Below are 21,490 nucleotides of genomic sequence, written 5' to 3'. Positions count from 1 at the left end.
GAAGGAAGAACCCTTTAGTGTTTAGTTTTTTTTACCCTTCTACCAGCTTAAGGACCTTCCTGTCAGTGCAGTGTGTTCTTGGACGGCACACAAGTGAGTGAGCGATGGAAAGTGCAGTGGCGTGAAGTTTTACAACCGCCAGCAACTCGGTTTCCCTTGGCCTATTGACGACGGACCGAAACCGCGAACCGCGCAGAATATTACCTTGAGTCACTTGAGTTTGTCTTTTCAATTCGGTTCGGAAAGTGATACATTATTTAAGAGTACAATGCGTAGACCCACGAGCGGGTGGTAGTGAGTTTTCTCGGACGAACTGGAAATAGGTCACCCCATCTTGCGGTCTGGCGATTTAGTGAAGTGTAACGGGGGTTGGGATTATTTGCGTCGAATTAACCTACCCGCCTTATAGGTGGAGCGATGGAGTGTGGTCTAATTATGGCGAAAGTGGGCCTGGAATTGGGTGACCCTTCGCTCCTTAGCTAAATAATGAAACAGGTCAAGCACTACCGGTGGGTCCAGAGTGGGTACATTAAATTATTCACCCAATTCCCGGTCGAAAAAGGAGCACCAAGTCCTGGAGCCTTACTTTGGAAGGTAATGAGAGTGGCTATGAACTACAACCTCTCTAGAAAGCCGCTTCCGAGATAAAAGACCTAGCAGTGTCCACTAAGGAGCACCTGACCCGACCTGACCTGCGTTAAGATGCCCACACTTTCCGCGCACCAGCAGCAGAATCAGCAGCAGGAACTGTTGGAGCTGGAGAGTCCCGCGTTCTCGATCGTACCGAGCGACCTCTACCGGGCGGGCAGTATCGGCAAGCCGAACGCCATCGTGCGCCCGCTCCGTCACGGACCACACCGGGAGGTGATCGAGGGTCAGCACATCGTCGATCTGCACCCCGACTATAAGCTGCTGCACGAGCTCGAGGAGCAGCTCATCCGCAACAACCGGGGCCGGGACGGAAATAACAACAACAACAGCAGCGCCACCGGCATCGGTCAGGAGTCCGGCACCAACTACGGAGGGCAGGAGGCGGTCACGGGGGAGAAAACGGAGCGGAGAAAGCCACAGCAGCATGAGTTCAGCCGGGAGCTGGACGCGAAGCTGAGGAAGCTTCAGAGTGACTCGTCGAAGCGATCGTCCAAAAATGTAAGGTTATGTTGTCCCCATGGTTGGCGTTGGATATCGGTTTCCACCCGTCCGCTAGTTCTTTTAATGCATGATGTTTAATGCCATTCCATTGTCACTCAAGTCTTTGTTGACTGCTTGTTCCCGTTTGCAGGGACCTCTGACATTTTCCCTCAAGCCCTATGGTAGTCGCCTTGGGATATAGGTTAGGTTTATAGGGCCAGTAACTTCGTCCTCACCGGGGAAAACCCTGTTCCCTGTTCTATTAATCATTAAACACGTCGACACACAGTGTTCAAGGGCTCCTCCTTGAAGGGTTTGAAGTCCTTGGACGAGCGGCGGTGGCAAACAAAATGTAACACTATCGCGTCTCTTCAATCGCACTAATGGCACGTTATTATTACGGAAACAGGAAGTCAATATTTTGCTGTCGTTTTTGTTTTCGCGTGACGTGCAATGTTAGTTCTTCCCTATGTTTATGAAGGTGAACGATTTGAAACATATTTTCTGGCTCAGATTTATCTGATTAATTTGAAATAATTTTATTACAACCTAACCTAACCTAATCTTCTAATAGATTAAATAGACGTTGAGCCTTCGTGGTTTGTATCGTCTCTTCGAAAAAGATGTTATTCGAGGAACACTTTTTTCGATAAGTATAGTTGAAAAGGTCTACAGTATGTCACAGTTTGACTCACCGTTCAGTTTGACCCACTGACCGAAAGGAATTTGTTTAGAGAACGTACGTGCATGTCACTAATTGCATGTACCCGGTTTTAAATTATTGAACGATGGCGAATAACGGCTAAGTGAACCCTTTGGAAGGACATCGTGTATTAAAGGAATGTTTTAAAAGTCGTCCGGATGAAGAAACAGTACTCTACTAAGAAGAACTGACCAGAAGGACCCACAACAGTTGTGACAACGATCGGCTTTCGTTCACCTTCACAGGGCAGCACGCAGGAAGTGAACGTTCGGAAGCGTCCCCTGTTCATCACGACCGTCCCGAAGGGCATCTTCCTGCAGCCGACCCGCGAGCCGCCAGTTCCGCTGCCCGCCTCGAGCCAGCGCCGTCTGTACGCCTTCGAGAGCCGGCCAAGAATCCTGACGGCGCCCAGCCTCAGCAACGGCCAGCAACAACAGCAACACCACCAACACCACAATAACAACAACGACATCAATCATCCGAACCACAACCATCCGGGCGAGTACGTCTGCAAGCATGGCAGCCACCATTACAACAAGCCCGCGGCAACAAGGCCGGCGAACGCGGACGACGGCCGAGCGGAAGCGGTGGTGGCCCGCAAGGTGGCAGAACTGCAATCGATCGACGGCCAGCCACCCACCACCACCAACACCCACCGGACGGTGTCCCGCGTGGCAAGGTAATTGCCGTGCCAGTGTGCTGAGTGGTTTCACTCGTTCATTTCCGTCCAAGGCGGGATCCCCTTGGAACACCCCCACCTCGCCCAACCCTGGCGCTATTTCGGGCCGGTCGGTGGGAACCAAGGTTAGAGGCCCATCCACCATCCGCCGAACCGTTGGGGAATCGTTAATGATTTTTAAAACTTTTCGTTTCCGAGACCGCCCAAACGAAGCTTTTTACTGTTCTTCAACTTAACCACTCTAGTACCAACTTTGTATCGCTGTGTGACCGCTAACTCGCCGGCGATGAAGGACTCTTGCACACACGCACACAATGTGCCTTACTTACTCTTTTTATTCGTGATACCATTGGAAAATTTGCATAACATTTTACTTTAACACGTTCGCCTCTGTAAAGTTGACCATCTCGGAACCTCAGCCGAACGTGTTGGGTTTTGGTCGCGGGCTTTCTACCCTCGGTATGGCGTGACATTCCTGACAGATGAATTATACCCAAGTGGCTAAGTAAATACAGAAGGAACGAACAGGTTCAGTTTTTTTAAGCCTCAACATTTTCGTTGATGAAGAATTTATTTAAAAAACTTTTAGTTCGGATATTTAGAGCTTTTTTATGATTTTTAGAGATTTTTGAAAGCTAACTGCGTTATCACGATGGCATGGCAAAGTCACTGGATTGTCAAACGAGAAATACGTTAGAGTAGCTGGGGGTTCGTTGGTGAAATGGGCTTGCTCATATCACTGAGCAGTCATTGTGTGGAACTTGCTGTATCTGGAATGTTAAGCTAGATTTGGAATTGATTCATGTATCTTGATTTTAGTAAATGCAATCACATGCCTATTTAATTTATAATATTTTGGTATTTCAATCTTGAACTGCCGAAAACCACATGAACCGAATGTGAATGACATAAAATTTCACTCCCAGATGGCCTACCTTATCACACTACCAAGTGACACCATAATGTCAAACTGACTTGGCCATGCCAACATTGGTGACCAGTGTGATAAGGCCATAAGGGGTAAAAATCTTAACAAACCATTTACCCTCCCTAGACCCTCCCTCCAAATCATTTACCCTAGAACTACCGAGATTTTGACGCTTAAAACTTTACCGCGAATTATGTTCAAAATTAAAAAGAATTTTATTTTCGAACACATAAAAATTAGCAATTTTTAATTAAAAAAAAATACCGGAACCATCAAAATTACTGGTCCGGTAGTTCTAGTGTTAAACCAATTGTTATGAGCAAAACAAATCTTGGCGGTCAATCGTCCACAATAACAATATTCAAATATTATCGATCATAAAAAATCCCGAAAACATGCGACCTTCATCCTTACCATTTCTTACCACCTCTCGAGCGCTAGAATTAAATAAGGATTATCGACAACCTTCACTTGCATCGTGCTGCGGGTCGCAGGAGGAATTTTTCCGCACCAGACCAGTGTCTGAACATAAAACACAGAAATAGGTCAAATGAGACGAAAGTGAACACAACAAACGGCGCAGGAACGCACTTTGTAGGACAAATGGCGCAGAACAAATGGCGATAGTTGTTGATTAGATTTCAATAATTAATCTTTCGCCTGCGGTATAAAGAGAAAACGGTACGAGCGCTAACTATAGCGGCCGGAATCCCCGGGACCTAGGGGAATATTATCGGATTGGCCTGGTTGTGCACCGGTATTGATTCACTTTGCCACACATTTCCCACAGGCGCACAAAATAATTCAAAACAAAATGTGAAGCGGGAAATTTGAAACCAAATGGGGTGGGGCACCTCGATGGAGGCGCCTGGTTGCGCGTTCGGAGTTCGTGCAAAACATTTCTCAAATGATACCCCACTGAAGATACAATAATGACAACGGTAAACCATTTGAAAAAAGAAGTTCATTTCTCATATCCCCTCCCAAAAACTGGCACGCCTGTTAGGCTCGTCGTGACTTTAATTCCGTGAGGCTCAAAATGGAAACTCATTTTGCTACATTTTCTGGTGCCACTATCTAGTCCCGCTCTCGTTGATTCTCGTGCAATCAGCTAAAGCGAAAGCAGTAATGGGTGCTGCTACGCTGCTTCACGCAAACATACTGCCACGAGCCACGTGATCCCGTGTCTATGTTGGCTCGATGGTGGAAACTCTGCACCAGAACTCCACCGATACTGCTGGACCTACTGCCGGGTCATTGCATTGTCTAGCGTGGAGAACCCTTCCACGGCAGCGGGAAAAGATAAATCGTCGACGATGGCACCCAGTTGCCTATCTTTTGTAGGTCAGTTGGCCGGCAGACAACCTCGGGCAGGAGAATGGGAAACCCCGGAACTGGTGCCTCAGCCGTCATGTAGTCGATTTCCGCCTAATGACCGGTGTTAAAAAAAAAACCACTGGACTTGCCCTAATACTTAGCACACATTTTTTTTTCAAACAGATTGCGTCAAAATGAGTGACATATTTGGACCTCCTTCTCACAAACGCATACCCGGTACCGGTGTTCGGTCCTTTGATTGTAAGAGTTATTTAGGACAACCAGTTAAATACCCCTCTCCCTAATAACCCTCACGACAATTGCCGGTCGTTGTGGCCATAGTGGAACATCGTTCGAGAACCGTGCCTTTTTCCGGCCCTTCACACACTTTGCTTACGCACCGCAACCGAATCATTAAAAAATGATTTACAACCCTGTGCGATGTACAAAAATCATCAAGCACTCTTCAAAATAAGCGAACACTCCATTAATCGATACGCAGTTAAACATTACCAACCGATCGGGGAAGGTAACGGCGTATATTAAGTTCGCTTTGTTCATCGGTAATCATAAGGTAGCGTGGCGGCAATGAGCCTGGTGTGCAAATTAACTTCTTGCAGACGAAGCGGGTTGGGATTTCGACTAATTGTTGGTTTGCGAACATTGTTATTAGCATGGTGATTTTTTACCATTTTTTTCGTACGGGTTTTTCTTCGATAATAAATTTTGTTTATTCCTATCTGGCTTTTAGGGTAATATGAAACGTCTCAGAAATGTATATCAATGGATCCGCTTTACAGGAATATATGACAAAAAAAATACAGATTTTCAATCCTTAATATTTTCCTTAAGGGCACGGTAAACGAAGCGTTATCACTGGCCTCTCTGGGGGTGTATCGTCGATATTCGGGTCAAGCCTCATCTGTGCTTTATTTATGTTTTGCAATTTGCTAAAAGTTGCAACATTTCTTGAAGCTACAGCTATTATTTTGTTGTGTACTGTTGAAAATACAAAAACTAAACTAAATAAACACAGAATTTCGATTAATATTCGCGATCGAATGAACTATTGATTCGTTTGTTTACGTTCTGACAAGATTACGCATGCGATTATAGGGTAGGTTAGCCTAGTCCTATCAAGTAATTTTATACTTTTCAAACGTGTCTTCATTGAAGTAAAGATATAGAACACAGATGAACAAAATGGAATAAAATTGTTAGTTAAACCGTTCTAATTGAAAACAAATAATTTTCATACTTTTGATGTAATTCAATTAGCTAAATGAAAATTATCGATTGACTTATACTACTTTTAATGATTTAATTTCCCTGAAAGCACTGTTAGAAAAATGCTCCCTCAATATTTGCGCCACTATGGTTCGCGCAATTCTAAATCACATCCACTCCTCGGACCTTCAGCTATAACCGAAAAGGGCAGACCTCGAGCTCCACTCGGGGGCGTTGTATGCAAATAAACACGTACACGGACGGGGTTCGACAACTTCTTACCTGAAGCCGCCCAATGGCCAATGGCCCAAGGAGCAAACACTCTTCTTTCGAGCGTGCGCTTCTTCCATTCCGACCATTCGGTGCTGTTGACCATTTGCCCACTAATTACCTACACATAGACATAAGGGGGGGAGGAAGGAAGAGAGCGTGGGGAAAGCGAAGGAAGATAGAGAATCACACAACCTGGCTAGTACATAGTAAGGGTTCGCGCCAGGGATCGTTCACCTTTTCGTAATGGGAGTTTGCGTAGGTGGTGTGTCCTAATGTTTCGAACGATGCGTGAACGCGTGTTTTCTTTACTATTTGCCCTTTTTCCCTTTTCATTTTCCACATCGATGCCGATGCCATCCTTTCCGCCCGGGGCCGCCGTCGTTTCGCAGAGACACACAACAACAGCAACCGAACCAGCAGGGTGTAGCCTACCAGAATGTTATGCACGATCGGCGAGTCGTCCGGGGTAGCAACTATACCTCAAGCACCAATCTCCAAGTGGTAAGTGGAAGCCATCCAAGATATACGGTTGAGGAAATTATCTTTCGATCCCAAACCCCTGTTTTCTATTATAAAATTCAGTTTTTAATGAGTAGATTTCAAATTAAGCCAAAAAAATTAATTTTCTTTTACCAAATTTTTCTCAATTCCTCCTTTTTCCCCTTCGCGTACGCTATTTGATCATAATTTCTAAAACCATCCCCAAACACCCGCAAACCCCTTCCAAACAGGGACATGTTAACAACTGCCGTAACATGCCCCAGTGGAATCCATATTTCGGTTACGCTGGTCTTCTATCAGGAAAGGTGAGTTTTTCAGTGCGAAAAACCCCCCGCACGGCTCCATCCGGGTGGGTTTTTCGTGGGCGATCGCGACACAATATGGCGCTCGGTGTTGTTTTCCATTCCATTTTTCCTGGTTTTTTTTGGGGCAACAACTACCCCTGCACACTCTGCAGTGCATGCGATAAGCTTCAAAACACATTTTCTTCTCCGTTTCCCTTTTCTCTCTTGTTTGCTCCCTTTCGCCATCCATCTATTAATCCAATTCATTGCAATGTATGTTTTGTCTCGAACCGTTTCAAAGTGCAACCAATATCGCCTGATACGCTGTATACAAACCGCCTGATACAAGAGTTAGCCGCTTCTTATATCGCTTTCTTTTTCGATTCCAAACCGCGTCCCTTTCCCTCTTGTGTAAAATATTGTTGATCATATTTACATATTTTATAATTACCGATTTCAAACCATGAAAAAATATAACTGTAAACTCTTGAGGAACAGCACATTTATATTTACCTACTGCTGAGATACTTTATACACATGGTTTTCGTTTTATTATATTTTTCATAATAATTAAGTCTTTTCACTGTTAACTATTTTTTTCTTTTCACTCCTTTCAAACAAAAATTCTTCATCCATGTCAAGCTTTTAGGCTTTTATGGTATCGATCTACAAACGAGTTTTATTTCACATCCGGCTTCAACATGGCACGCTTTATCATGATAGAAAGTTCCATGAATTTATTTTGAAAAAGGCTCCCATGAATAATAAATACAGCGTTTTACATCTCAACTAGCAAACCCTGCAGTGTACGCAGAACATCAAACAATACTAGCCTACTGTAAAGTATTTGATGTTGAATTGTCAAACCTCCAAATTGCAACACAAACGGGTCAAGTAGACAATTCTTCGCTTTCTAGGATCTACCAAAATGATAGTTGTCGTATGGATGTTTGTAGTAGACACGACCAGTCGATGGGTGCAGGTAAAAGTAGGGGAAAATCACTTTCCGGTTGAAAAAAAAAACTTTTGCGAGGTTTATTGTGATTCGCGCTCGTTTTCTGATGCGAAAAAGCGATCATAGCCTACTTTATCCTGTACCTCTAGTCCATTATAAACATTCAACGCCTGCTATCATTCTGGTAGATCCTAGAAAGCGATGAATTGTCTACTTGACCCGTTTGTGTTGCAATTTGGAGGTTTGACGAGTCAACATCAATTACTTTACAGTAGGCGACCATTGTTTGATGTTATACGTACACTACCGGGTTTGCTAGCTGAGATGTAAAACGCTGTAATACAACGCAGGAAGAAACTACTAGATTTTAGTCTGAAATTTTTTTAAAAATATTTGTGTATAAAATATAATGAACAATACAAAGGAGGAAGAAACATCAAACCACTTGATTTCAATTTATAATTTTTGATAAATATTCAGGAAAATCAAGAAACATCAAATCTAGATTCAACATGCAAATTTAGTTCAATATGGTAAATTTGTGTATAAAATTTAGGTAATAATACAAATGAGGAAGAAACATCAAACCACTAGATTTCAGTCTGGAAATTTAGAAAAATATTGTTAGCAACCGTGAGAGAGATTCTTTTCGTTGAATGAGGTTAAAATTTAATAAAGTTTGCCTAAATTTAATAAATTTGTGTATAAAATTTACGTAATAATACAAATGAGGAAGAAACATCAAACCACTAGATTTCAGTCTGGAAATTTAGATAAATATTGTTAGCAAACGTGAGAGAGAATTCTTTTCGTTGAATGAGGTTAAAATTTAATAAAGTTTGCCGATTGTTAATCGACGATAGATTGAACTACCAATCCTATTAGCCCTGTTTACAATCGCAAGCAAATTTTAACTCTACATAATACCCTGTTTCATTCTATACTGCTTCTATATACTGTTCAAAAATAAAAATAGAGAAAATCTTAATTCACTCATCTTGTTACCATTATTAATGATTGTTTGGACCTTCCTTTGTACGCAGGGAGGTGGTGATGGTGATAGTACCCAGAAGGAAGCTGAAGCGCGGCGGCGTCAGATGTTGCGCAAGAAGTACGTTTCGCGTAATCAGCGGGGCATCATTGGCACACCGCCACCAGTTCGAGGACGTCGGCACGAGACGGTACAGACGGAGAAGTACCTCGAGGAGGTAAGTAACCGTCGAACGAAATATTGCCTTCAGCTGTACTAACGTTGCTGACTCCTTTTGTGCCCCATGGGGGTTCTGCTAGCTCTTCCTACACCCCCCGGAGCTGGATGCCGGATGTCAGACGGACCTGTTCCTGCATCGGCCACCTTCGCCCCCGTTCGTTCCCGCTAAGACCGGCTGCGATGCATCGACCGAGATACTGGACGGTGAGCTCTTCGACTTCGACACCGAGGTGCAGCCGATCATCGAGGTTTTGGTGAGCCGAACGCTCGAACAGGCCCTGGTGGAGGTGCTCCACGAGGAGGAAATCGCTGAAATGAAGGAGCAGCAGGAGAAGATCCTCGCGTTGCGTGACGCCGAACTGGCCGAATTGCGCCGGCTCGAGCTGGAAGAGCGCAAGCGCCATAAGGAGCGCGAAAGTCGCTTCCTGCAGGACAAGATAGCGCACGATCTCGATCGTGAGATGCAGGAGCGTATAACGGCGGCAAAGCTGCTCCAGGGTCGTTTGGATGAGCTCGTGCCGGAGGTTGTCGCGGCGGTCGATAAGCTCGAGACGGAGAAGGATCGAGCGGAATTCGAGCGACAAATAACACCCTGGCTGGCGAAGGAAGTCGCCCACGAGATAGGCCAGTGGATCGATTCGACTGAATTGCTCGAAGGTAGAAACGTCGTCACGATGGAGTTCTGTTCCAAAATTTCAAAGTCACTTCTTCTGATGATTTCATTTGCATTTGCAGACATAATAAGAGAAATACTGCTCCAGAAGAAGAAGGCTCTTTTGGGAGAAGACAACGCGGATGACACTGCCAAGGGACAGTACGATGAGGTGGATCCTGACGAGTTAAATCCTGACGAGGTAAATCCTGACGAGGCGGAAACGGAGTCGGTTGGTGGACAGACGGCGCCTCCGCAGGGTACCGAAGCAGCGGAAGACACCCCCGCAGAGGAAGGCAACGCAGACCTGTGACGCGCTGGAAGAAAGCAATTGATGTGGGATTTCGATGTGGGAATGAATATATATTTTTGGTCATCCTTTTGAACCACGTTGCGATGCGAAATTTCAAGTGTGGGCACACCAAGGACGGGAAACGAATGGACAGTGCCTTGAAACCCGAACTGCCGCCTTTGAACGTTTCTCTTACTCTCTCTCTCTGACCAAATCTCTGTTAGTTGTTTGTTAGCTGATCCAGCTCCGAGTACATGGAATTTGAAATAAAATTTTCATTGAATTCACTTACCCTTACTGCAAATTGTGTATGTCCGAGAGGTCGTTGATCACAGTGTGATATGATCATTTTCAACTGAAAAATATATACTTCCACAAAAATATATAATATTAATTAAATGGAAAAAAAACCAAACAATCTATCGTTTTACAAGTTGCTTGAACATTTGAATCGAGAAACCCTGCAAAACAACGGCAAGAACGCAGAACTCTCTATTCCACCCCATTCCGGCCACGAAACGACCAACCAGTCAAGTTTTTAATCAAAGTAAACAAGGTTAAAATAGACGTCGGTCATTCGCTCTCGCTCTTTCTCACTACCTCTCCCTCTCTGCCACACACATTACCCCCTCTCCAAGGAGGCCTATTTTCGTGATCCGTGACGTCACAAATGGCTTACACGCCATGTATAGCAACCGAACGGACTGTTGCCAGTGCAAAGTAAGGTTAGCGTACAAGCTGGGAGTAAATTCCATGTAAGATTGTTACCATGTATGAAACCTCTTCGGATCAAAAGTATCCAGAAGCACAAAAAATTGATTATTCTTGGCAATCAAGATATTCATTATTCTTGGCAATCAAATGAGATTTGTTCAATGAATACACGGAAAACAGGTTAACTTCCAAGTAAAGACATCAATTTCGATCTTAAATGATTTATTCCGAATGGATAAGTCTATCGCTTATGCACAAAGTAAGCAAAATAAAATCCAACAGATGTTGTCTGAATTGTATTAGCATACCCCAACTCCCTTCCATGGTTTGATTTATTGACCCTTCACCGCTTAACCATACCCTACTGCTGACGTTGCCATAGTTACTGTTTAAAACCAACACAACGAATCGCAGCACCCTGTGCACACTACCACCACGCTACAGTGACAGCGTGCAACGATTATCAGGAAAAGAGGGGGAAACTGATAATTATTACATGGATCGAGAGGGTAGAACAGATTTTCCGTGACGTCACGACGGCAGTACATGCCATGTATAGAATCTGACCGGATCAGACCACGGTAGGCCTATAGGTAGAGCCACTTTGTCATCATACATGGACTGTTTGGTATGTGCGAAGGTAATTAAGAGGTGTGAGAAAAATAAACAATCTCATATTCCAAGGAAACATAAATATCGACACATACGAATACGTATACCTATGGTTTTGTGGGCTTAAACAGGTATATCTAGTGTGTATTTTTCGAAATGTTTGTATTAGTGTTATATTAGAGGAAAATGAAACTGTATTACATAGCCCTTAATTTTGCCATGTATAGAGCGCTTTCGGATGAAGAATTATAACCTCCTTTTGTTTTTTAATTTGCAGGTTGTTTATTATGAACTACATATTCATTTTACATCAATTGAATCGTGACACGACATTCGAAGAAGTAACTAAAACCAATTTATGTATTCTAACTAACGATGTGGATAACGTTTCAAAATGAGAGCATAATTAATGATGAAAAGAATTAGGAACAGAATGTAAAATATGGTGTAACAACAACCGTTGCCATGTATTGAGCGACGGTAGATCGCATCTTCTAGGTGGTTGTGTTGCTAGCGTAACCCCCACAGCCCTAACCTCAATCCACCAGCTCACCTGACATCTAACAGAAACTAACGCTACTAAAGGTCCCTGAATCCAAACGAATAGAGTGATCACAACAAAATCCGAAATAACTTCATACATGAGCTTTCGGTAGGGGGGAGGGGGATCGGGGTGCTATTACGGGCGTTCCGTAAACAATGTCAACGATAACACGTACAGTGTTATATAAGAAAGTTATACAAAGTATAGGGCAAATCTAGCCAACTCCGACGGGAAAACAAATGGGGTCCTACTAATAGAAATCATGTCCACCCTAAAACAGTTTAGACTCACGCAAAAGAAGGCCTCCTCTCCCACAGTTACATTGATATAAGAGAAACTACACACCTCGACAGAGTGGTACAGCCGGCCGATGATGTGTGCAGGAGTTTAGTTTTATTAGAACGATTAACTTCACCGTTGACGTGGTTGATTAAGTTTGCGTAGTAACTACCTTATTCGGACTATCACTGATTCGCGGTGCCTTGGGCCGCCCACAATCCTGCTGGTTCAGTTTGTTCGCACTACCGGAACTGGTCTCCAGCGGTCGCTTGTTTGTGCTAGTACTTTCTGCCACCACTAGCGCCGTTTCGTCCAGCAGGCTGTTCCCACTGTTCGAGCGATTAGCGAGAGATTGGCTGCCTGTCATGCGTTTTATCTTGAACGTTCGCTTCGAGCCGACCGGTTGGAGTAGACTTTTGCTAGCGGGCTCGGGCGCGGGTGTCGGCGTCTCGGGGGTAGGAGGTTCCTGGTCCTCGCTGTCCGGCGTTACGTTGAGCGCACTCACAAACTCCTCCTCTTCCATGTCCTCCTCTTCGAACTCGGGATCATTGAGGCTTTCGTCCGGATCGATTATTAGTTTACCTGCAAAAAAGAAGGTAGACATTTGTTTAGTTACAGTACAAAGTACCACAAGAAAATCGCACCATCTTACCTTGGAGCGTTGGTAGTTCGATGGGCGGCAGCGGCAGTTCGTCAGGATTGTGCTTTTGAAGCAGTTCTTTCAGCAGGTTGGAAATGTCTTCCCGCTTCTTGGTCACCGTTATTGTATCGAACCAGTTTTGCAGCTGCTTTATTGGCAGGTGGTAATCTGTTATTGGATCCTAGAATGACCAAGAGTTGCGATTAAGGCAATGAACAAGGCCGGAAACGCTATTAGAAACTTACCAAGAAAAAGTGCTCCACGTACTGCAGCAGATAGAGCCCACAGTCGGTGTAGTTGTTCTGCTGCGGAACCTTCACGCAGTGGCCGGGCATGTTGTGCTTGTTGAACACTTTTGCCGGCTTTCCCGGCATTTTTGCCTTATACTCGCAGGTTAGATAGTCGCGCAGTGTGGCGACAACGCGACTTCTCGAAGCTCCCGTTAAAGAATCGAAAATCAGTATACATGGTCTGTAACGAAACGTGCGAAGAAGGGAACAATTGAATGATGTCCGCTAGAGAACCGACTCCAAACGTCCTACTCACTGTTTTATCGGTGCCCGTTCGTCGGTGGGCTCCTCATCCGTTTCCTCCGTTTCGCTGGCCAGCTCACTCTCGTCGCCCTCCGCTTCGTCCCTCTCGCACAGCTCGTCGTCACCGAGTGCGATCGTCTCGAGGCCACGCTTCGATACCGGCGTTATGGTTGTGTTTCCAATCTGCAGCGTTACGCTATGCTTCGATTTGGCGGTCGACCTTTTCGACTTCGTGACGGCCGGCGAAGGGGCATCGCTGATCAACGACATGGGAACATCGAGCCCGGGGAAGCATATGATAGCCAGGAACCAGTGCGACTGCTCGTTGATCGGAATGACGATGTATTTCTTTTCGAAAATGTTTTCCTTCTTCGTCCAGCTAGCAACGCGTGCGTGCCGCTTCTGGGCCGCCGTCTGTTTCACATCCCTGTCCCCACCACCGTGGGTCCGCTGCCGGGTCGACATCGTCGTGAGCCGATTATAGAAGAATGAGCTGAAAATGTGCACACTGTTCCGTTCGTCCTCGTTGAGCATCTCCAGCTTCAGATAGTTCAGATAGAAGTCGATGATCACATCGTTCAAGTACTGATCCTTCGCCAAACACATGTAGTCCTCCGTGTTGATTGATATGCCACCCTTGCCGGGTGGATAGATGAGAATCTTTCGGATCTCGGTCGCATCGAGATCGTCGGAGCTGCGACGTCCGCCGTTTGTGGTGGCGGCCACGGTAGAGGCAGAGGACGTATCGACCGAACGCCGGGGAGCCGACCGGATCAGCAGGGCATTCGCATCGCGTGCACTTACTTCTTCCATCTGCTGGCCAACAAATATATTTTTTACAATTGATTTCGATTCCTCGCTGACACGATCCATCATCAGAATGATTCTCCGGTGCGCTTCATTCTCACGGCTCACGGGACTAAAGTAGGGACCTAGGAATAGCGCAGAAAAAGAAGATCGATAAAGCACAACATCTCTTTGTCGTCTCCCTTATGGAAATGCGGTTTGATCGCTTACGTTTATCATCATTAAGCTCCATTTCCAGATGTTTCCTCACGTACGCACCACACGATGGCAGCGTGAACACGATCATCACGTTCAGTGCTTTCGAGAAATGTATCAGCACCTTCGCTATCTCCGACATTTGCAGATCCAAACTAACGTAATCCGTTGGACGCTTCACATTCGGTGCGTAAATGCGAATGCCCTTTGACGAGAGCGTAACCTAACAAAAAAAAAACACGAGAACCATTCGATTGGGGAACATTCGACGACGGAAGTGCGCACTCCGAGTTGGCTTACCTTTTCGTTCGCGTCATACTTCAGCGTGCCTATCCGGATGATCGAGCAATCGAGCTGAGTGATTTGGCCGTCCGGAAGATTTTTCACGTCCGTAATGTCCAGCCGGGGTTTGTCTGTGGAGCGAGAAAAAACCGAAATGCCGGGGGTAAAGCCTATTCAACCCATTCAACACCGACCCAGCGATAGAACACACACGCGTGTTTTCGATTGCTAAAACATGACTTAAACAGTGCCTCCAGAGCCATATTGCAATTACCTCGATCCATCCTACCACCGGGGGCTCGGTTTGGGTGAGAAGCTCCAATAGTGAGACTTGAAAATACACTTTTCCACACTATTGACAACAAATTAAACTCTCAAGCGTCCTGGTGTGTATCACGATGTCTGCCGGAATCGCTATATAACCGATTATAACCGTTTGAACCGATTCCGTCGCTGTCATCGACGACAAATCTCGTGTATTCACGCTCGATAATGTAATGGTGTGTGTGACGAATCACTTGAGCATACCAACACACTTACAATCCGGTTGGTAACCGGTTCGCAATTTCACGAACACACATTCTGATATACGAACCGGTTCTACAAAAATCAACCATAGCGGACCCACTAGATCTTTTCATTGCAATGACCGAACCTAGAGAATTTTCAAGTTGTTTTAAAATTATTATTTATTCGCGATTTTAAGGAACACTTTACTAATTCTTTAAATTTACTACACCATCTAGAGCGCAAGCAATATCGATTGCAAATGCCCAATAAGTTGAACGTGTGCAAGGTAAATCTCGCGTTTACACCAATATCCACTAGAGGGACACGAAAAGTTGGGTCAAGTGGGACGCCATTTAAACTCATGGTACAGGGTACTTTAAAAATTAAAGTAACGTGTACCACGTTTTCTTTTTATGCAAACAATGTTTCAATGCAAACTGTTTTCATAACTCACATCCCATATAGAATATGGTTGTTGGGAAGTTGGATATGACTGAACGGATTTGCTATCAGTTGTAAATATCATCAGTAAACATTCGTTCAATTTAAACAGCGAATAACAAATTCAGATTCATAGGGTGGTGCGTGTTTTGCCAGGAAATTAATTGCAGTGCTTGCAATATAGATTTGATATTTTCTCTACTTACCGGCAGGCAGCCCAACTTCAGAGTCGCTGATAGTCGGTTCACATGGCAAAGGATCCCGTTTGTCTAGAAGCTGGGAGGTGTGGCTCTGTAAAGAAAATATGTTTAAATTATTAAAATCATAAAAACAAAAAAATATAAAGATTTTTTTGATGAGAGAAACACACAGTGTGCAGGTAGAAAGAATAGCTGGGTGCTACATTTTCTTTATAACATCTTCGTGCGTCAACAAAAAAGGGAAAATAATAACGCCGAGCGACCATGAATAATCGACAGTGAAATTTTCCCACATGAAAAGTCAATCGAAAAGTTGACCTACCTTGGAGGGCGAATTGGAAGCCTTTTTGCTCGTATGCTTTGTACGATCAGCGGACGAAGAATCCTCCTCGTCGCTGCTGAGCGTGAACACAACGGGTTCGATGTCGTGGGCCTTGGTCATGCCACCGCGTCCCCTTCCACGACCAGAGCGAGTGCTTCCTCCACGGCCCCGCCCGACAGACAGTAGGCTGTTCATGGCTTGCTTTTTGTTGAAGATTTCGTTCTTACGAGAAATCGTCAGCGGCGTCGAGGTAGCGGACGGGGTTAGCGGAGCCAGATGCGGCGATGCCGACGGTTCGGGGACGCGCCGCGGTGGTTCGGTAAATACCCGCCGACAGCGTTGACATTTGGCATGGTCCACGCTGGTATAGCCACAGCCGACGCATACGGCATAGTAACCTTTAACCAGCTTCATCGGTGGTTCCCGCTTTGCAACGTCCGAACCATCCAGGGCGGTCGCGGAGACGGGCGTCATCACCTGCTGAGGATTGCTACTCACGGTCGAGGTAGCAATCGTTATCGGAGTGAGGGTCTGCCGGAAGGAGTCATTGAAGCGCGCCAGCTGGTTTGACTGACTTTGGTGAGGCTGCTGCTGCAACGTTATTGTCATGGTAGGCTGTTGCATTACGCTCGTCTGGTGTATCATTGCGTGTTGTTGTTGTTGCTGCTGCTGCTGCTGTTGCTGCTGTTGTTGCTGCTGTAAAATCTGTTGCTGAAGTTGTTGCTGCTGTAGCTGCAATTGCTGCTGCTGCTGCTGCTGTTGTTGTAGCTGGAGCGCTTGATTCCGGATCGTTATTTCGGCCTGCTTGATAACGTCGGCCGTCTCGGACACATGAATGCCAACCGTAACGATGTAGTCGACATCTCCGCCCGGATTCGAAATGCACTGGATGTTACTATCGCGTGAGTATCGCACACCGACCTGCTCGAGTAGCTCCTGTACGGTGCAGCTTTCCTTCGGCAATGTAAACGTGATCAGCCGTTGTTCGCCATTTTGCAAGATAACCAGCATACGGGCGCTTTCACGGTACTCTCCTTCCGGTAAACCGGCGTGCACCTGCTGGAGGGTGGTCGACGACGTGATTTGCCTCAGCTGGCCCTGCACCTGCAGATGCTGGATCGGTTGAATGACCTGCGATTGCTGGATGATCTGTTGTGTGGGCGGAAGCTGAATCTGCTGCTGTTGCTGCGGTTGGGCAAGGGTGATCTGTGGCTGCATTGGTACGAGTTGGTTCGGTTGCTGTACGTGCAATCCCCCGACCACTTGCCGACAGGCTGCTGGGGCACGATGCCGTATGACCATTCCACGCATCGGACTTCTTCCGCGTGTTACCTGACTGAAGCCACCGCGTATGGCTTCTTGCTGGCGGGATTGTTGCTTTTCCTGGAACATGCGAAACTGGGCCGGCGTGACGGTTTGACCGTTGGCCAGCTGTATCAAACTGGTGCTACCACCAGTCTCACCAAACGTCGTCTGATCGACCATTGTTCCTTGCTGCTGAGGCATCTGCTGCGATTGCTGAACGGCGAAAATGGCCCCAGTAACGTTCGGTGCACCGGCATTATTGCTGCTTAACGTCGTTGTCGCGCCGGGTGTTTCATCGACCGTCCGTTGGGGTAAAACCGACGCCGGAATGCTATCCTCTAGATCTTCGAGTCGGTTCACGATCGTTACATTTCCTGCCGCACCGCTCACAGAGGTGTTGGGTGTGGGTAGTACTTTGGCCGTTGGCTTTCCCACACCACCGATCGTTGTTGTCGTAGTTGTACTACCCAGCGGCGATGACGACTGGGAAAGTACCGGATTTACTTGCACCATTTGCTGGACCGTTCCACCGACCACTTGTTGCCCGAGGGAAACTTGTTGTTGCTGCAACTGTTGTTGTTGTTGTTGTTGTTGTTGTCCTAGTTGTATCTGTCCCTGCCCTTGCTGTTGCTGTTGTTGCTGTTGTACCTGATTGACGGTTGTTGGTCCGGTAGTTAAAATATTTCCCCGATGCATAACCGCCAGCCTTGGCGGTTGCCCACCGGTTCCGGCCACAGTATAGAACTTTGCCCGTGGATTGTTGGCTAACACAATATTTGACCTGCTTATGATTTGTAGCGTCTGTTGTGAGGATGTGCCCGGCACCGTGCCTATGGCCGTTGTTACCGGTACAACGGTGCCGGTTGGGCGTACGGGAGCACTAACCAATATTTTAGACCCGGGCGGCCGTATACCACGCAATTGTACCGTTCCGATGCCTCCCACCGCCGACCGGGGTTGTCTGGGGCTAGCCGCTTTGCTCACGCGAGATCGCGCCGGCCGAGCGGCCCGTGGTGATGGTGTAGAAATCCGGGGACCTACGGGGGGTTTCGGAGATTGAGGAGATTGAATCACCTGCTGCTGCGCCAAAGGTTGTTGCTGTTCTTGTGGCGGTTGCTGCTGCTGTTGCTGTTGGAAGACGAGTGAAGGAGCCTGCTGTACAATCGAGGCTTGATTTGATTGCATCTGCATTGGCTGCTGCTGGCTTACAACGATTTGCGCGGATCCGATCTGTTGCTGCTGTGGAGATTTTGTTATAATCAAACATTGCCGCGTACCACCGGAATGTATCACATGAGTACCAGCCATCCCCTGTTGTTGCAGGTGCATAGTGGTTGCCTGCTGGCCTTGGTTTTGATGCTGCTGCTGCTGCTGTTGAAGTAACTGCTGTTGCTGTGGCATCAACGAGACAGCTTTACCGATGTGAATGCGATTTTGTTGCTGCTGCAGTTGCAACTGCTGGTGTGAAGTCATTTGTTGTTGCTGTTTAACTCCCTGGATCTGAGGAACACCCGTCTGTTGCACTTCCGTTTGTGTCATGGTCATATTTTGCTGCTGCTGTTGTTGCGGCAGCTGTTCGCTGTAAACGATTTGCGACTGGTGCTGCTGTACCGTTTGTAATTGTTGAGATTGCTGCGCTTGGGCCTGAGATTGTCGCTGCTGAAGCATCTGCTGATGCATCACTAGCTGTGCCGGTTGCGTCGGGTTGTTAAAAACATGATTCTGTGCCTGCTGAATCGTGAGTTGGTGCTTGCTTTGATCCGTTGAGCGCAAAATTATGTGCTGCCCGTGCCGCGGAATCCCCTGTACAATCTGCACTACCTGCTGGTTTGGGGCGCCGGCTAGCGTAGCCTGCTGCGGTGACGTGTGAAGTTGCGTTTGCGTAGCTGCAGGTGGTGGTGGTGGTGGAGCCGCATGCTGCTGCAGCTGCGGTTGCATCTGATGGATTTGATGCTGAGTCTGATGCAATAATTGCTGCTGATGCTGCTGATGTTGCTGCTGCTCAGCTGGCGTTTGCAGTGCATGGAGCGACGTTTGCTGCTGTGTATCAACTAGAGGTTCATGGGTTTGCACAATGTTACCCGTGTGTAAAATTTGTCCTGTCGATTCGTCCGTGTAAAAAATTTGCTGTTGATGCTGCTGCTGCTGCTGTTGTTGTTGTTGTTGTTGCTGTTGTTGTTGTTGTTGCTGCTGCTGCTGTTGCTGCTGTTGTTGCTGCTGCTGCTGTTGTTGCTGTTGTTGTTGTTGTTGCTGCTGTTGCTGTTGTGGTGGCGTCTGTGGAATTCCCTGAACCTGGCTCGTTTGTAACTGTGGCTGCGAGGGTATATGCTGGTTTACTTGCTCCACTGTTCCCATGGCTTGGGATATGTAGGAATCCGTCAATGTGCCATCCTCTTGCTGCACTAGAAAGTTCGCTTCATGATGCTGCTGCTGTTGCTGCGGAACTTGTTGAGTTGCCTGGTACACGATCTGCTGCAGGTGCTGATTATTGTCACTTCCGATTAACTGCAGCTCGTTCGATTGTTCCTGCGATAGTATGACCTGCTGTGAGCCAAACTGCACATCATCCCCCATCACGAGCTGGATACCGTTGTCAATGTTTAACTGGGGATAGTTTTTCAGCTCATCCGACTGCACTATTTTGTAATACTGGGCCATTTTTCTGCTGCTTGTTTCCGCACCACGGGGGGTGAAGCGATAACACCGGCTGACAGAAAGAACTTCTTGAGCTATTTGGCCATTTAATTTGTTTTGGGTTGCACCAGCACTGCACACCAACTAGAGTCAATATTCACAATGCGCGACTGTGCACAACAATTTCCTCTGCCTACGCGCTTCTTCAGCGACGCGGAGGGCGAAGGAGAACGCCTGACTGCTCTATCTGACGTTGCTATGACACCCGAAGCCCCCTGTGGGAATCTCGGAGAACTGGTCCTTTGAACCAACACAATTCACTGGTGCTTGACTTGCCTTACCAACACTGCTACACTGTTGGCTTTCTTTATTCTGTACCTTTTTTCACTAAACTAGTCCATTAAAATACATTTTCATTGAAATGTACGCTCCTATTCTCATTTATAAAACTATATTTACAAGTCTTAATCATAAAACTACTTCACATTTGCAGCACATTACTACGCTCGCTATACACACTTGTTTAGATCAATTTTGCACGTCTACTCCTGGCCAAAGCTGGGTTTGGTCCAATTTGGCACAGCGCTACCTTATATTCAGCATCATCATATGTCCGATCTGCGAATGTACGTATGCTTTTCATGTGTCGCACAGATTCATCGGGAAATTATTACACTCGGGGGTAAAACTTATGACGTCATAACCAGACTAGAGGGACCACTAATGCCAGAGGGACCACTGAAACATCCACGGGACCACTAGAAACCGAATGAATGCGAATTCCAACGATCCGCCATCTTCTTGCTGTGAGACTAGAGATGCGAGGCCCGAATTGGAGCTAGTGAGTTAATCCCATTCTTTCAGCGAACCTTCCGATCCGATCCAAATTTAGCCATGATTGGCTCCTGAGGCTGCATGTATGAAAATTTCTCGCGCAAAAGGAATATCAACTTGATCCAGGAGGGATTATGAAGTGAAAATCCCGAACTATTTATTAATTTTCATATTATCTTGTTTTCTATCCCAAGTGGAATATTTTTATTAGGAATGAAACTGTTTCATTGCTATAGATCAACCAATCGTTTCGGACTGAAATCTGCTCTTCTAATAGAATGCGTAAAATAAAGTTGTGCATGGGAGTGCAAACGAAGTAATTAAAATAATATTGTTTTTCCTTTGGAACCCGGAGCTAATGAAAGGATATGCTCCTTTGATTGAGTTCCAATTTCCACCACTACGTGAGAATACCGTGACAGCTGCTGAAACAGTTATCCCTTTAGAAACGCATCCCCTTACCTATAGGGTAGCAGTTCCATTTGA

General features: G+C 46.2%; 2 protein-coding genes across 2 annotated transcripts; one reads left to right on the top strand and one right to left on the bottom strand.

Moving 5' to 3' along the window:
- The first annotated feature begins 702 nt into the window (after positions 1 to 702).
- Positions 703 to 10,173, top strand: LOC131264889 (radial spoke head protein 3 homolog). Its single transcript, XM_058267155.1, has 7 exons — positions 703 to 1,149; positions 2,080 to 2,513; positions 6,648 to 6,759; positions 6,990 to 7,064; positions 9,042 to 9,206; positions 9,289 to 9,865; positions 9,944 to 10,173. Exons 1-7 carry the CDS (start codon positions 703 to 705, stop codon positions 10,171 to 10,173), a joined length of 2,040 nt encoding a protein of 679 aa, XP_058123138.1.
- A 1,575-nt stretch (positions 10,174 to 11,748) lies between these two features.
- Positions 11,749 to 20,585, bottom strand: LOC131264888 (polyhomeotic-proximal chromatin protein). The gene is made up of 9 exons (XM_058267154.1): positions 19,960 to 20,585; positions 16,232 to 19,800; positions 15,916 to 16,000; positions 14,777 to 14,889; positions 14,492 to 14,699; positions 13,488 to 14,406; positions 13,187 to 13,412; positions 12,954 to 13,122; positions 11,749 to 12,883 (listed from the first exon to the last, which is right to left on the bottom strand). Exons 1-9 carry the CDS (start codon positions 20,192 to 20,194, stop codon positions 12,453 to 12,455), a joined length of 5,955 nt encoding a protein of 1,984 aa, XP_058123137.1. The 5' UTR covers positions 20,195 to 20,585; the 3' UTR covers positions 11,749 to 12,452.
- Positions 20,586 to 21,490: the final 905 nt, after the last annotated feature.

This window comes from Anopheles coustani, chromosome 2 (genome assembly GCF_943734705.1).
Source record: "Anopheles coustani chromosome 2, idAnoCousDA_361_x.2, whole genome shotgun sequence".
Classification (NCBI taxonomy): Eukaryota; Metazoa; Arthropoda; class Insecta; order Diptera; family Culicidae; genus Anopheles; species Anopheles coustani.
Note: the sequence above shows the minus strand (reverse complement) of the source record. Positions and strands in the feature narration are given on the sequence as shown.

Excerpts from the sequence above, each read along its gene's own strand:
- LOC131264889 (XM_058267155.1), top strand. The coding sequence starts at position 703 with ATGCCCACACTTTCCGCGCACCAGCAGCAGAATCAGCAGCAGGAACTG. Across the intron at positions 1,150-2,079 it reads CGAAGCGATCGTCCAAAAAT|GGCAGCACGCAGGAAGTGAA; the intron begins GTAAGGTTATGT and ends TCACCTTCACAG. Across the intron at positions 7,065-9,041 it reads CTGGTCTTCTATCAGGAAAG|GGAGGTGGTGATGGTGATAG; the intron begins GTGAGTTTTTCA and ends CTTTGTACGCAG.
- LOC131264888 (XM_058267154.1), bottom strand. The coding sequence starts at position 20,194 with ATGGCCCAGTATTACAAAATAGTGCAGTCGGATGAGCTGAAAAACTAT. Across the intron at positions 16,001-16,231 it reads CTTCCAATTCGCCCTCCAAG|AGCCACACCTCCCAGCTTCT; the intron begins GTAGGTCAACTT and ends TTTTCTTTACAG. Across the intron at positions 12,884-12,953 it reads CGAACTACCAACGCTCCAAG|GTAAACTAATAATCGATCCG; the intron begins GTAAGATGGTGC and ends TCTTTTTTGCAG.